The following is a 16,935-nucleotide window of genomic DNA, read 5'->3' as shown; positions in this document are numbered from 1 at the left end:
TATACCGTACAACATTGAATATGACACGGAACGGGATGCGGAAGCCCAAAAGTGACACCACGAGATGTGTCAAAAGGAATTCGATTTTCGATCCTTCCCATCTCCCGGCCCCCCTTTCATGTCCTTCCAACATTATTATTTTTTTCATTTTCTCCAAGAACATCCTACGGCTGGAATATTTTTTAGCCATAAATATAAATTTCAATGGCATATCAGTTCCAAAATCCCCGGAGTAGAAAGTCAGAAAGAGTATAGAAGTCTTTTCTCCTCCATATTTTTCTTTTTCTGGAAAGGAGGAGGATCTGAAATAGCTTCTGGCATCAAAAAGATGATTGCCAATTCCGATACCTGTTATGACTGCGGCTGAGATTTCGAACGCCGCCTCTCGGTAAAAACGCGCAGAAGAAACCTTTTATCTATATCAGTTGTGAAACGGTTATTATTATTCCTTCGGTAACAGAAAATTTTGAAATATACCATATGTTTCAAATATGCCTCTTTTTATGAGCAACTAACTTATCGAGTAACAGTCAAGACACGCAAAATAGAAGAATAGTGGCAGATCACGGGGTTGAAATCACTTTCAACTTTCCTCAAGGCGTATTTGCTACAACCACCCACCTGCACCATCGCTCTCAGTCTCACGATATGGAAGGTATACCAAATAGAAATTTGAGAGATATTTCAGGGACATATATCACTTATTTCTCCCTTCACCTAATGGAAGAAAAGTACGCGTCAATGCATGAAGTTCTATGGCATATACGTACAAGTGGTTGGGGAAGCCTTCTCCAAGCATCCGATAAGGCTAGACTGAAGGTACGAGAGAAAAAAAATATTTATTTTTTGAACGATTCTATTGTGTTATGGAGAAACATGCGTTTTTAACCCCATATGAAGAAACGGTGGAAAATATACGACTTGGATGACGCGTTTCAAAACACACGTTTAACCATTGTTGTGATAGAATGATTTAAAGTGCAAAAACCTTATGATTCTTCAAACCTTGTATTCTAAGTATGGATAGCTTCTCGATTTACCCCAACATGTTTATCGTATGTACTGTATTTAGTGTATTACTTTACTGTAGCTTACTGTATTTCCACGCATTAGCTGACATGCCGCAAAAATCGGGGGGGGGGCACCAGTTTTTGAATGTCTGGTCCATTCCAGGCATGCCAGGAAAAGCAAGGTTCAATGAAAATCAGATGATACATTTCAGACCAGAATTGAACATTTCCGTCGCCGCCTAGCCTTTGCAGGCTGTCTGGCGACTTACAGATCACCAGGGGTGGTATGTGAAGGGGGAAAGACAAATTTGTTCATGTGCGTGAGTTGTGTAGCGTATGTGTATAGAATGAAAAGAGCCAGGAGAGCATTTTTTAAAAATCTTTGCATGCTCATCGAGATAAAACACAAAACAACAGTCGAAAGAATAAAGGGGGGGGGGAAGGAAAAAGTCATGGGGGGAAGTAGCGGATGGCATGATACATTCTGAAAATCGATATTAATCTATATATTAAATACTTAATAATTTTGATGACTGTTGAACATTTTCAAGCACGATTCGGGATGAAATGATATGTAGTTTTCCCTTAAAACATGTTAACAAACATGTTTTGTCCAGAAATTTGATAAATATAATGAAAATTTTACTTATCGCTCGAACCCATAGTTTCCCAAACTTTGTGTGTATGTGTTCTATCACTCCCTTAACTCAAAATGAACCCATAGGATCCTATACTTAACCCAAGGCTTCTATCGTTCCCCTGGACCTTTCTATTGTTCTCAGGAGCGATATCGCTCACTTTAGGAAGCACTGCTCTAAATCATTGCCCGCCTAATACGAAATACAGGCACTGCGTTTGGCACGGTTTTTTTTTGCACGTTCAGAGAAGAAATATGCTGTCACTGTTTTATTACATATATGTAATTTTTTGAAATGCAATTCTTAAATTTTTTTGCTCTGCTTTGTCAAATCTTGAACACCTAATCAAATAATACAAAAATACTTAGGAGTCCACAAATTTTTCGTTTAGCTCATCTTAATTTACGAGAACAAATATACCGTACGCGGTATCCGAAATTTGCAATAAACAGATTTATAGTAACAAAAGCAAACGTGAAAATCTCCAACGTAGTTTGTAAAACAAAAGGGATTCTAAAATCCAGAGAACAGTAAAAGTTTAAATAAGCGAATTCAATCAATTCTTTGAGTCCAGATATTTGAGAATTTTCCGAAATTTGTGACTCGAATTTCCCAGCCACCGGGGAATACGGTAGTACGCATTCACTCACTGATATTTAGTGCAACAGATAGCAGCACCCACTGAACACTTTTCAGCCAGACATAATACACGCACTTTTTTGTTATCAGAAAAAGATATTACATATGCCAAAATACACTCCACGGCGATGAAACGAAAAATTAATGTATCTTTATAGCAATAGACTGAAATTTTAGGTGATCAAGATCTCTTCACATAAAGCAATTTCCGAATCTATTCCTCTTTAGCAAAAGGCACGATCATTCTCGTCGTCATCCCAACTACTGAACCTGAAGAACTACTACGGCCCGTATACATTCGGGCCATCAGGCTGGGTTCTTTGACGTCCCCCACCCCACCTATAGTGAAATTATATTATGGGAAAAAAGACAAGAACCGTCCCGGAACCTCTCTCAGCCCTGCCCTTGTGGAGGCCATGTGTAATCCAGGTTCCATCGTTTATGCGATTTCAAACCTTCCCCAAGGATGGACTGCAATATATATACTCGCACACAAAGATATACATATTAAAAATTTCTTTGGAACACGCGTTTTTTTTGCCGATGACGAGTTGATTAGTGATGTTAAATGAATTGGTGAAAAATTCTGAAAAAAGCATTTAAAGACATAAAAGCATTTTATGGATTTTCACCAGTTCGCTTTGCTAGTAAGTAAACCTACTAGGGACTGTACGCTTGAACGATGAAATAATCAACTTATTGTTTTTACAATATTTCATACTGAATAGTATTCTGCAAAGCGATACGCGGCCATTTCAATGGTAGAAGGAGGAGGGTCTGGAGAGCACAAAAGTACACCTGCTTTGGACCATAGCATATATGGTCCACGGGGAATTATCACGGATAGCATATATGGTCCAAAGGGGAAATAAACTAGGGCTTGACAAATTGAAAAAAAAAAAAAATTTAGTACCACGCAGATATTTTAGAGAAGCGTATTTCTTTTGCCCGAGCTAGTAATCACACGCAGTGTGCAAAATTTTAGGCACTGATGTCCATTTTTTCGTCGCCATGGCGACATGGCGCATGGGATTTGTCAAGCCCTGAAATACACATTATATAATACAAGTCATACAAATTAGATTTTCGATATTTTCTAAACTTCACTCTGATTCTTCAAAGAATAATCAATACCAAACACCTGGTGGAGAAATTTGACGACCATCGTTGATCGCTAAAGTTCAGCATTCTAACACACAGCGAAGAAAAGAAACATTAAAAATGAATTTCATATAAAGGAAAAATGAAAATTTCTTCTGAAAATATGAAAAGAAAACGGGAGGGGGAAAAAGGATACGCTATAAAATATTTCCGTAGGGTATCATAATCTTGCAAAGACTTTGACAGGTACAGCTTCACACCTGTGAAAACGTTGGGCAGACCCTGGAAATGGAATAAAAAATATATATATTGAATCTGGTTTAAAAACAAAACTAACAAATACGAGCGAGTTTTCACGGATGGAGAATTTTCAACGTAAACGCGTTGTCTAAGAAAAAAGATAATCATAATTCCCTGTTTGTATATTCTATTTTTTTTTTCGAATAAGAATTCTAACTTATTTGGAGACTTTGCGCGTTTTCAATCGAATTTAAGTCTATTTCAGTAAATAATAACGGGATAAAACATTTCGTATATCGCTCGGAAAATACGATTTCATAAAGTATTTCGTTCACAAACAAATGCAAAACTGAGTACGGGGTGGGAGATAAAAAAAAACTAACGATATTGAATGCGTGCATAAAAGCATAAAGATCACAAAAAATTTCACCGAATAATCCAGGAACAATCGTATTTTTGGTCAGAAATAACAGGTTTCGAAAGAATACAGATGCAAAAGTCTTGACAAATGGTCAATAAGTCTTCGTAGTGACGACAAAACAAACAATGCAGCCATTTATTTGCAACACTGATGCGTAAAAAGAGAAAAAAAAAAATTCTGGTTATGAAACGGACTGAGTGTACTTACTAACGCTACTTTAAATGCGATGACAGAAGATACTGTATAAAGAAAGCGACTTCGTGAAGGGTCATTTGCTTTACGCGATTAATTCCGCAAAATAGTCACGTAAGACGAAATCGCGTAAAGTGAGTTGAATTTAATACAGGAAAGATAGGGATTGGAGAGGGGGGGGGGAAGCTGGTTTTTTTCAGAAGAATTAAAAAAATTGAAACCGACAGCAAAGGTACTTTTTTAATGTGAATTAATTATTCAAACTTCGAATAAATCCCGTGAATTTAGGCAACATGAGTGAATCAAATTAATACTTTTTACTTCTGTCTTCACTACTGATTGATTCAGTGAGTGTGGAAGTTTTCTTTCCCAAAGAGCCTGGGTATGATGGGCTGATAACTCTATTGAATGAAACAGTCGAGATTCGGCAGACAAGCAACATTGTGTGTCTATGAAAACTTCAGTAGCGCATTTCTCGCAAGTATGAAAATTGTAGTTTCACTGAAACCGTTTTTTTCGATTAAATTTCTCATAGCAAGTTTGGTTGTCAGTGTGTTACCAAACGTTGTTCATCTGTGAGATCTGTTCAGTTGTATCTGAGAATTTCCCTCATAATATGTCTAATATGTCTTCAATTTATACAAGCTCATTTCCAGGATTAAAGTTTAAAACTCCAAGCCGAATTTTGCAGGTTGGAATTCTTAAAATCGACTTGGAAAAATTGCGTTATAGCGAGACCGAATAAAGCGAGGGATACCTGTGTTCATAAATATCCAATGACCACTAGAAAACACTGATAGTTAGTTGAGCAAAGATTTACCCATACTGCTGCTTATCGAACAATTTATTTTTAACGGTCTAAAAAAAAAAAGAAAATTCCTAGGAAAAATAGTTCCATTGATGACGACGAACATTAATTGGGGGACGGGGTAGTATGATATATAATTATGAGACCAACCTAATTTTATATGAACCACACCAGGGGCGCAAGCAGTATCGACCTTTAGACAGAGTACAAAAGGTTTGCGAGGGCACAAGGAGCCTCTTCCAAAAATTTGGGTTACAAACCTTCAAAAAGCATTTAAATTAACAGAAATCGATTAAAACAGTATATGAAAATATTTCTCTCAATATATATTTTAATTCATTTTACAAAATATTCAAAAAAAATTTCCCGTTTTTGGTCGTCTCGGAAAGGGGGCTGCGTATGCCTCTGAAACCACATTAACACGTAAATAAAAACCGATACTAACATTTGTAAGGCTACAGGAAGTATATAGCATAAATTTCATGTACAACCGAACATTTGACAATAAATTATAGCGAAAAATATAAAAATGACATGCAACAAAAATAGAGGGCCACCAGATCTTTTAGATGCTGACAGAAAAACGTTGAGGCTGAAGCGAAACATTTTCTAATTCTTGATAGTTTAACCTCGATTTTTGATGGCAATATACGAGCAAATACGTGAACTGGCATTGATTAAACCATGTCTAAGAATGTTTTACAACTGACAGTTTCTCAGATTGACAGCCAAGATTTTACGACCAGCATCATATGTAGGTCCAGTAAGTATCCTCTACATGTTTCCACTTTCGTCAAGGAAACGAGGATGATCTTGAAAGAACATCTATTTTTCTCTGTTGGAGAAAATCCCACTGTTGATGAAACTACCAATTTTTTGCTACAAAAAGTAGTTAGTTTTAGTTTGAGTTAGTTTTCTAAAAGTTCAGCATAATATTTGGGTTGATTTTTGGGTCATTTAAAGCAGTGGTTCTCAACCTTTGGAAACCCGCGGCCCGGTTTCATTTATTTTTGTAAGTGGAAGACTCGGTCAAACACATGATTAACGAACATGAATGGGAGAAAAGGAAACGGCAGATCAGTCGTGGCCCGGCGGTTGAGAAACACTGATCTAAAGCAACAATATCTATCTTACTGTGAGCAAAAAAAAAACACCTCTCAGACAATTACTTAGCATCCTCTCATTTAACGATCGTGAAATCTGGCCTATAAAGCCTTAAATTACGTGAATAGCTTCAAAAGCCAATCTAGAAAAATCTAAGTGGAACTTTTTTTCACTTTAAAAATTTCACAGGATAACACTCACATGTTCATGCCATAATCTTCTTGGTCAAAGTCGAACGATTCGTTTTGTGGATTGTTTAGCTAGGAGTCGTACCCCATCTCTATCAGAAAATGAGCTGATGAGCATCCATTTCCTATAACTTTCCCAGTCGCTGAAGTATGTGGGACTCTAGACTATGAGTGCACAAACTTAGGCAAGAGAAGTGGTCCCACCAAGTGGAACATGTTCCCAAAGAAAAGTATCGATTCACACACACATATCAAAATAAGTACACCAGTTTGTGGCCTGCCAGCGGAAGCTATCTCGCATATTCGTCCCGTAGAGTAAAAAAGTCATGCGCCCTCTGCTTTAGAAACGTCTACTAACGATATTTTCAACTTCAAAACCATTTTGATTTAGCAAAAACGAAAACCTATCTTCTGCCATATGAGCTCATTGAACATCTTGACCTTTCTGATGAACAGTGTTTTTGTCTTTTCATTTCATTTAACATAATCAGTTTTTCCACGCCTTAAAAATTCAGATTGATACACCGTAAGCTACAAACTTATTCAGCCAGTTCTGAGAGAAAACATTGCAATTTAATAGCCGAATTCATCGAACTTTACTTTCACTAAACTCTTTAGAGTCGCATCTTCAAGTTAACACGTTACAAATTGAAAAAGACGACGACGCGTCTGTACATGCTTAGCCACGTCCCACCGAAAAAAATCATTCGCGCACCACTTAGTAAAAAAATTAATAAAATCGTGAAAACCAGGGTAGCTTTATAATTTTACCACAGATGCCCTAGCTCTCATTTACTTACGGCACCCTTGCCCTGATGGTCATACTCCTGTGGGTTTCTTAACGTAACTCGCCCACCTAATTCGCCTACTGATCTTGCCCTATGGTCACACACCCACAACGCTCTAAAAGCAGTAACAGTTAAACCAGTCTTGAGTTGAATAGTCAGGAAAATTTTAATTACAACTGATCACTACGATCAGTCAATGAATGTCCTCAGCTTGGTACGCCTTGGACGAAGTTTGGCGATGCCAATAGGAGCCGCGAACGAAGCATACTTTGCACAGAAGTGGATTGGAAAGAGGGAGTTTGAAGGGAATCTCTTCCAAAAATTTTTGAGCTACAAACCTTAAAAAAAATAGAATTTTGAATTAAAAGGAATAGGACAGCATTTTAAGATACTTTATTTCGATTCCTGTTTGATGCCCATTATATATTTTTTTTTATTCTGATTGGTTCGGGGTGCTTTGCGTACGCCTCTAATGTAATGACTGGAATTTCTGGCACAAATTCAACGCCAGTATTTTTATTTGAAAAGAATTAAACTATAGATGTTAGCTCTCGAAAAACAGGAACAAATTCGCAAAGTTTTCACTTCTTACTGTTGACAATTCTTGAAACTATAGTCGTTCAAAGTTCCTTCAGTGGTATGATTTTACAGTGAGTTCAAAATACAAAAGTTAAGGGAGCAGGAAAAAGAGAAAAATCTTTTATGAAAGGTGTTTCAGCTTAGCGTATTAAACTTTACTTGCATTCAACGCCAATGTATCTTTTTTTACTTCTGCCTGGGATAAATAAACATTTAAAGAATTCAATCAGAGACAAGTGGACAACAAATAAGATCAAATAATTAGAAAAAAAATCCGGAAAATCCAATGTTTGTCGTTTCCTACTACTGCTTGTGAGAATGCAAACATTCTCCACCCGAAATTGAATGCTTCTACTAACTGAAAAGACGTTGAAAGTCTACTGATGAAAATAGTTCTCGGAGAAGTAAACAATACAATTAAAGCAAAGAAACGAAAGACATAGTTGCCAACTTTAGACAATCAGAATCAGGGAGGTCTTCGTGTGGATCCAAATTCCATACAGAAACAAATATAAAGGGAATTTTTTGAAAAAAAAATTGAGGTTTTTCAATGAATTTTCGAGATTTTTCCCCTTTGCAAAAACGTGACATCGTGCAACCTTTGCCAAGTCACCAATCAGTAGATTAAAATTACCTGTCACTACTCTAGAATCAAATCACGCCAGCAAAAAAAAATCGTCATCGGGTCTGAAACGGGACATATGATAAAGTAGGTGCACATCACTCGTCAAGTTTGAATGTCGAAAAGCCAAATTGACGCTGACCTGTTTAGCGAATTTTGTCTTCCTCGACCACGAAAATTAGTTTTTATTGGACGCAATGACAATTTACACAACGCTTGTGACATAATTTTAGGAATTAAAAACGGAAGCAACGGTGTTTTTCCGGGTAAACTTCTTCTGAAATAATCCCCCCCCCCCACCAAAAGTAAAGATTTTTACAATCACGGCCGAAATTCGGGAGATATAAGAATTTTTCGGTAGTCCGAGAGATGGAGTAGAAACTCGGAAGCGTCCATAGATTAAAAATATATAGTACTATTATTACTCTATGGAAGCGTCTAAGAAAATCCGAGAGACTTGGCAGCAACGGAAACGGGGATCAATAATATTTTTCCTTCATTTCAAATTTAATGCTTTGAGAACAGCCTCGTCAAGAATCATTTTAACCTCTAAATTTTAAATTGCATTCATCTAAAAAAAAAAGTGTTTCTTACCAACATAAGCACCTCGTTTAACTTTCATTTAACTAACACCAGCAAAATTGTTTTAGTTTTATTTATATCCGTGAATATAAATGAGGATAAAATATTCAAATAACGATACGAACTCTTTTTACTGAGGAAATCAAGTTCTAAAAAATGTCATTAATGGGGATAATAAGTAGAGCTTTTTGAGGAGGTTTCACGCCGAAATAATAAACATTAGAAAGTCGTTAATGAATCTTAGCGTTGCACATGCAACTCACGAACTCCCACATACAAATTAGTACGAACCCTAGAAAATGCTGTCAGCTAAAACTACAAATTACCTTGAAATCGATCAAAGGATAAAGAAATTGTTTTCTATGATGAAGCACCTTTATCATAATAAGCAGCAGTACTACCAAAGAAAAATAGTGGCACATTTCAATTAGCGCAAAATTTTTCATTTACTCAGTAAGCTTTCCCTTTACGCAAATAAAATTGCATGGAAATACACAAATGGTTGAAAATATCAAAAATTATAAGGAAAAATCACACACCAAAGAAGTAATGAGCCAAACACATTTTCTATGTACATTTGACGACAATGGTTGTTTTAAAAGTTACAATATTTATACAATGGATAGTTAATTTTTTATCCATTTCAAGAACATCTCCAGTGATGTTAGCCACTGGATTTCGAGGAAACATCGAATATAAAGTAAATCAAATAACACGAAGGTTTTTAACAGCTGGCTGACGCAAAGATATATTTATAACGCGATCCTCACGTATTCCCAAGGGATCAGCAGCATGATCCGTCCAGGGAATTTTTTAGTGTTAGTAAACATCCATGCCCGAACCCAGACCTGCACAGTGAGAAGCTAGTTCCCTAACCACTCGACTGCCAGGTGAGAAAATTCAACTGCCCCTGAGGGGAATGGAACCCACGTCCTTTCACTTTCCGGGTGAACGCCCTAGACCACTAGACTACAAAGACAACGAATATCTCAATCTTTCCTTGGAGTTCGTATGCACTGAACGGGACCGTACGTGGACGGCAGGACCTAACTCAGGCCAAAGCTAAAAATTGCTGACAATGCCACCAGATGAGACTTATCCGAAGATGATGTCACTCTCTGCTATCCATATGAAGGCTTTAAAAAGCTGGCAGTTGCGAAGATATATTTAGGAAAGAGAGAAAATTCAACTGCCCTCCATGTTTCAGTGCACACGAGCTCCAAGGAAAGATTGAGATATTTGTTACCTCTGTAGTCTAGGGCGTTCACCCGGAAAGTGGAAGGACGTGGGTTCGATTCCCCGCCGGGGCAGTTGATTTTCTCTCTTTCCTAAATATATCTTCGCATCAGCCAGCTGTTAGAAACCTTCGTATGGATAGCGGAGAGTGACATCATCCTCGAATCAAATAACAGTCAGAAAATTTACTCCTCATTGAACAGTGGTTTTTTTTATAAAAATAGATTTATTCTTTGACTCATTTCATCAATGCAACTATGTATTTCATACGATTAAAAAAATGCCATGACCGTGATGTTATATTTTCGTTTGTACAATTTTATCTCAGGTGGTTTCAACCCTTCAGACATAACGGGCTAAATTAAAACTCCCAGTGAAGGCAACGGGCCACCTCAAGTCATACTGCAGTATTTAGAATTCTAACATGCAATCGAGATTCACAAGGACTCAATTTAATATACAATGGTGTCAAAAAGGATTGGGGCCAACACGGACCCGAGTAATTGAAGATATTTATTCTGAAATCGTTTCTTGTATCAATTTCTTTTCGATTAATACATTTTTTAACGATTCCTAAATTACTTTAAATGGTTCTGATATTATTTCTTTGAATATTTCTCGAAATTATTTTTTTAATTATTCTGAAGCTGTTCTTTTATTGGTTTTGTAATTGCTTCTTTCATAAATTCTGGAAATAATTTTTTTTCCTCTTTACTTAGGAGTTTTCAAGCATTTCCGTAAGTTGTGCATAAAGTATGCCAATTTTTCCCTCCTGAGATAATGAAATTAAGGGTCCCAAAAATGTTTGAGCATTCCACTTGTTCAGACGGCCCTGGTAATGTTTCTGATGCACGACGCTAATGGCAATGAAATGCTAGCTTTATTGATTTTTTTTCATTTTATTTAATCGGCTTTCAATGTATTTTAGTTACGGACGATGACAGACAAGCCACGGCGAAACACTCCGAGCGCTGGAATGCGTTGAAGACCCCTACTTTATCTGGACCGAAAAAAACAAAACAAATTTTGCATAACTGCATCTCACTAAATATGCATCATTCATATCAATGGTGAACTTGCAGAAATTTTTTTTCTAATACATTCCTAATTATCACGAAATTTAACAAATAAGTTTAACTAAATACGCTTATGTTCGCTTTTTTTCCCCCTTACCACTTTTCGGTAACCACACCCCATCAAACAATAAACAGTATTTAATACCAAAATAAATTCACGAAACACTCAAGCTACGAAAAAATTCATAATGCTATCATAAATTTATAGAAAAATATGAGTAGAAAGAGCAAAAAAAAAAAATTCTTTAAAGTAGACTAAACGCTCCCGAAAAAGAATCCTCGATAAAATGTGGAAAAAATATCGTTGGTAGAGAAAAATTATATGCATCAAGGAAACTATCATGCGCGTGCGCACAAGCCGAAACACAGAAAGCTAAAGAAAAAAAAAATCCCAAACACGATAATTAATCGGATTACTAGTCAAAGAGAAATTAATTAGTGACAAGTAATAAAAAAAGGAGCACAGATAAATCCAATCCTGAGAAAGCCATCAACAGACTCTTCCGTTCTTTACCTAATTGCGGCTTCTTCACTCAAGCACGATATACACCCACCGCCACTGACAAAAAATAAGTCATAGAAAAAGCCCTAAGGGTCTTTTTTTTCTAATTCCTGGTTAGAGAAATAAATGATATTCGGAAAATAGGATTTTTTTTTTTTGTTCTTGAATTCGATATCTAATGATCCGGAATATCTCGTTAAGAAGCATCGATACTTGTAGCTCGGAACCAGACGTGAATTTTTTCAATAAATAGAAGTTAATTATAGCACAATAATTGGTAATTTTTCATCTAATAAAAGCCACATGGTTTCGCTTAATTGATAGCAATTTCCTGATTATTTCATTTTTTGCTTTCGGTTGATAGCGTGTATGGTTGAACCAAATCACATAAAGGTAAGCAGATAGAGAGCGATCATATTGTTACGAAAATTGTGTAGTCATTTATCATGTATTATGCCATTTTTCGCCTGTAAATAACCATTAATGCACTCTGTAAATCTCGTCAAATTGACGACGAACTTGGCAAGTCTGGCGACAACGATGATTTGGCGAAGTCATAGTGCCAAGAGAAGTGTAAAGATGACGCGATAATCGTCGAAATTATTCGGTTTCGATTTCGTTCACTACATACTGGCACCGTCCGCAGAACTAGGAGCAGTTCTGTTGAATATTGTTCTGCTAGGAGCAGCATGTTGAATTTTAGTAGAAAGACGAGTATATTCGTCGATATTTGCAGATTGGTCTCTTTGTTTAGCGGGTTTTCGTCGAAACCGCTGCTTGTAAATACGTGTACATAAATCTGTAAAATAAATGTGTTGTCCGAATTGCTAGTGCCTGTGGGAGACATGCAGAACGATATATTCATTGACGCTTACATTTTTGTACAATTTGTGGCATGGGTCCAAGTACCCCAGAATTGACTAAGAATTCAAATTTTCTACATAAATCTCAAGATGAGCACCCACAGGCTTGACACACACTTCCGACGCCCTGGCTGCAACGGAAAATTCCTATAGCAGTGTTCCACTCAGGAGGGAAAAAAGCCTCGCGATATTTCTACCAGGGCTAACGAAAGAACGCAGTCGTATAAACACGTTTCGCTGTGAGCTGAATTTTCGCATAATCATCAGAATTACTACTAAGGTGTCTGATGGTAATAAGGCATTCAAAAGTTGCGCTCGTGAAAATGCTTGTTAATTTGTTAGGATATATATGTTGAGGACTTCTCATTGGCCATATTACTAGGATTACCCAGATCCGAGAAAGGAGGACGTCACTCAACCTAATTTTCCCAATAGATGGCACCACTATTCCGACGAATTAAACCAGCCATAACAATCATTTTTCCCAACTCTAAAACAGAACTGCTAAAAAAAAGCATAAAAAGAAAAAAATTCCGGGAATTTCTACGGCTATTGATGAATGCGTGAGGTAAAAAAAACAAAACAAAAACAATCATATCAATTAAGAAATATGTGTTTCAAAGTGTAGAAAAAAAAATCATCCAGAAAAAATGAAAAATAATTCCAGAAACTTGAAAAGGATAACAAAAAGACGATTTTTTTTTCCCCCGTAACATAGGACGACGATTGGTATACCTTCACCTATTGGGAATATGGCCAAGAGGTGCACTCTGAATAAAAACCCGATTTTTTTCATATTTTCCGTTGAGGTATACGCGGATCATTATACAGTAAAACCTCGTAAGTCGTCACACTGATAAGTCGTCATTTTTCTTCAGGCCCTTCCAGCTCTCATAGACCACAATGTTATTAAACCCTCGTTTACTCGTCGCTAATTTCGGTGTCGTCACTATGAAAAAGTTTGAGAAAGAGGAACAGACTATTTTTATGGCTCCCATTAAAAAAAAAGAGCTTATTAACAACATTGCCATATGCTTAAAAGTCACCATAAAATCCTATATACGCAAACGGAACAGTTTAAGTGACGAAAGTTACGCTGGGAAGTTAATTTGCCGACTAAGATTTTTCGGAACGTTGGGGACTGTTCAAGCTAAACCTCATTTCTGCCTGGGCTCCATTGCAGAAACTGGACAAACCGCGAGACACCCAAGCTCTGTCGAAAGTAGCAAAGTAAGCACTTTGTCCTTCCCCCCCCCCCGGGGGGGTGGCATCTCCGGAAAAACCAAAATTTATTCATATGCCAAAGATTACATATAGTGCAAGGAAATAAAAAATTACGTAAATCAAAGAATCAAATTAATCAAGTTAAATTCAAAGTGCAACGGGCACGGATAATAAATAATCATAGGAAGCATGGACTCTACTAATTTAGGGCTTGAAATTTAAACAAAATATCTTTGTTGAAAACAATTAGACATTCTTTCCCAAGTTGAGGTCTTCTGTTTACTTTTCCCTGCCCAGGACTCCTCCACCAAGTCAAAAGTATTCGAGATTACTTAGTGGTTGGATCATGAATTACTGATGAAGAATTCAAGCACTAAAATTAAATTTGATGTACATGTAAAATTAATGTGTAATAGAGAGATCTGTTATGAAGAAAAGCTACTTATTCAAACAGTTGCTCTGTTAGTCTATAAATTAAAAATAACTAGTATAAATCAAAGTGTATGTACATTTCACCGCAATATTTTTAGTAATAAGTGATAAAAAAGATAAGAAATTGCTATTATTTTTTCTTTCGCAATCTATAAATTTTATTAATATACTTATTTTGATTCATATTTCAATAAATGTCATATTACTTTAAATTTATATGATTTTCATAACATTGCACATTAAAACTGATGAAACTCCTCTTAAGTTGTCACTCCGCTTAAGCTGTCATAATTTTTCGATAACTTGAGGTGACGACTTATCGAGGTTTCACTGTATTTTTCTTTTTAACTCTTCAAAGTATGTTTCAACATTATCTGTTTTCCAGAATTTACCATACAGACCAGGCCTCGGAAGCATGGCGTATCATTAGTTATTTTATAATATCATACTTTATAATCAAAGCATGGCTATATTATTTCACTTACCTCACTATTCTTTTTACCGCACGTCAATTCCAGTCACATATCGCCATACAGCAATTCACTAAAGTAATATTTTATTATCGAGTTGGGTAAAAAATGAAGGGCCACATATATCGGTGGTTATCTAAGGGTCGATAGAGAGCGTTTATCCATTCTTCCCCCAGGATTGAACCCGCGGACCTGACAGTAGCCTTCGAGGTGGTACATGAGCAAGCAGATTAACTTTCCAGATACACGTCTATTTCTCTTCCAGAAAACTTTTCAGTCATAAATGAAAAAGCAAAGCGAAAATGCATAAAAAAAAAAATAAAAAAAACCCTATACTTGGATATTTTTAGTGTACACGTTCGTAGGTCTTTAGTATAACTTTGTGTACTCATCTGGTTTGTCGAGCCTTAAATGATCACAACTAATAAGCAGTTCACTTTCTCCAATTGCAGGCAAGGCCATCTTTTTTTTAATCAGGGAGCCAAGTTGAAGCATTTTTTTGAAATTCTTTATTATTTCAATGGCAGACAAAATTGAAAATTATATTGTATGTTTCCGTGTATTAATAAAACCCTCCAATAGTTCAAAGTAAGGTGGCTATAAAAGAGAGCAGACTCAGTCCATTCATCTTTGAACAAGAAACTGGTTTGCCACTTCAAATGATGCTTAATTGTTAAAAAAAGAGCAGGATAGGGCACAACTATTGGTTGTAGTGATAATATCGATGTCACACGTTTGTCTGAAGATGACAGATGAGTCAGACTAGCATTTCAAGCTCTAGTTTAAGGACTCTTGTTTGATTTTATAACTCATTTATTCAAATGTCGTTGACTCAGGGCTCCCACTCAAAAAATTAGACAAAGTAGGAAAAAGTTGAATTAAACAGTAGGATAGTGGAGGGTACCCCCCTCCCAGATACCATAATCATATCATAACAAAAAATCCCTAAAAAAAAATTTAGATTTTTTTTTCATAGCACCATTTTAGTATCCTATAAGAGTGACTAAAGTCAAAGCAAAATGACAGAAATGAATGGTTAAAAAAACAATTTTTGGACAAAACAGATAATCCTTTTCTGTCTCTCCTCACAATATATACATCATTATTTTTTGGAGTCTTCCACAGTCCAGTCTGCCAACTCTCTTTGGCAATGCACAAAAAATTATGAAGGCATGTAAGTTTTTAAGAATGATGCTTTTCCACTTCAAAAACACAGTGAAAAATGTATAAATTACACAAGGTCCGACGTAAATAAGTCAAGGTCAACCAGATGGTTTTACTATGTTGTCCATTTGTGGAGATAAGGGGGTGGGGGCTATTATTTGGCAATATATTGATGATTCCCTCCTCAATTAAAATCAATTACACAAATTTTGTTGATATGATTTGGTAAGAAAAGTAGAACAAAAATTAGAAAGTAGGATAAAAGTATGCTATTTTACCAAAATGTAGGAAGAGTAGGACAAGTGGGAGCCCTGTATTGACTGCAAGAATGTGCATTCATAACACAAGACTCCAACTACTTAACCATACATGCACCTTGTACACATTCTTCTGCAGAATTTCTAATGAATTGGTACAGGTAGGAGCATGTGGCATATATGTATGTGTTGCCCCCAACGTATTTAACAATGCAATTTGTGCTTGTTTCGTGTTGTTGCTGGTGCTGCCACACATCTTCCATATTTAAAGTGAAGATAGTGAATCTGGAAAATCATAGAATTTGAATCCTTAATTGATGACTACTCTTACTTAACCGTGCATGCACCTTGTACACATTCCTCTGTGAAATTTATAACAAATTGGTACATGCTAGAACATGTGTTCTGAGTGTATATGTGGCTCCAGATGTATTTATGTTGTTAGAGTTTCGCTTGTTATTATGCTCTGAAGATCTTCTATTGAAGATCTTCTCACTCTCTTGTTAATGTGTTCATACAAGCAGAAATTCCAAATTAAAACCCTTCCTTGCTGTTTTATATCATTTTGAAAATATTTGAGCCGTCAATAGAAAATAAGTAAAAATACAACAATTTAAAATGAACCAATCAGCACTTTTTCCCTTTAAAAAGGTGTGGAGTGAAGGTCATGGAATGAATCATTCGAGTTTCCATGCTTTCTTATGAAAGAATTTGTTTCAATATACAAGTGTTTCTGATTAAGAGCATGTTTATGAAATGAATCATGTTCATAAAAGGAAAAATTCCACTATACACAACA

At 36.2% G+C, this 16,935-nt stretch overlaps 1 protein-coding gene across 1 annotated transcript in view; it reads right to left on the bottom strand.

Annotated features, from left to right (window-relative positions):
• The window catches only part of DNAlig3 (DNA ligase 3), a 74,408-nt gene that overhangs the window by 5,830 nt on the left and 51,643 nt on the right, over positions 1-16,935 (bottom strand). The window contains exon 27 of the mRNA XM_089243119.1: positions 3,585-3,670. Within this exon, the coding sequence (XP_089099245.1) occupies positions 3,585-3,670 (86 nt within the window). The remainder of the gene's footprint in view (positions 1-3,584; positions 3,671-16,935) is intronic.

This window comes from Pholcus phalangioides, unplaced genomic scaffold (genome assembly GCF_987345545.1).
Source record: "Pholcus phalangioides strain wild (caught in Gottingen) unplaced genomic scaffold, Ppha-v1.0 ptg000015l_1, whole genome shotgun sequence".
NCBI classification, from domain to species: Eukaryota; Metazoa; Arthropoda; class Arachnida; order Araneae; family Pholcidae; genus Pholcus; species Pholcus phalangioides.
The sequence above is the reverse complement of the archived record's forward strand: the minus strand, read 5'-3'. Positions and strand labels throughout refer to the sequence as shown.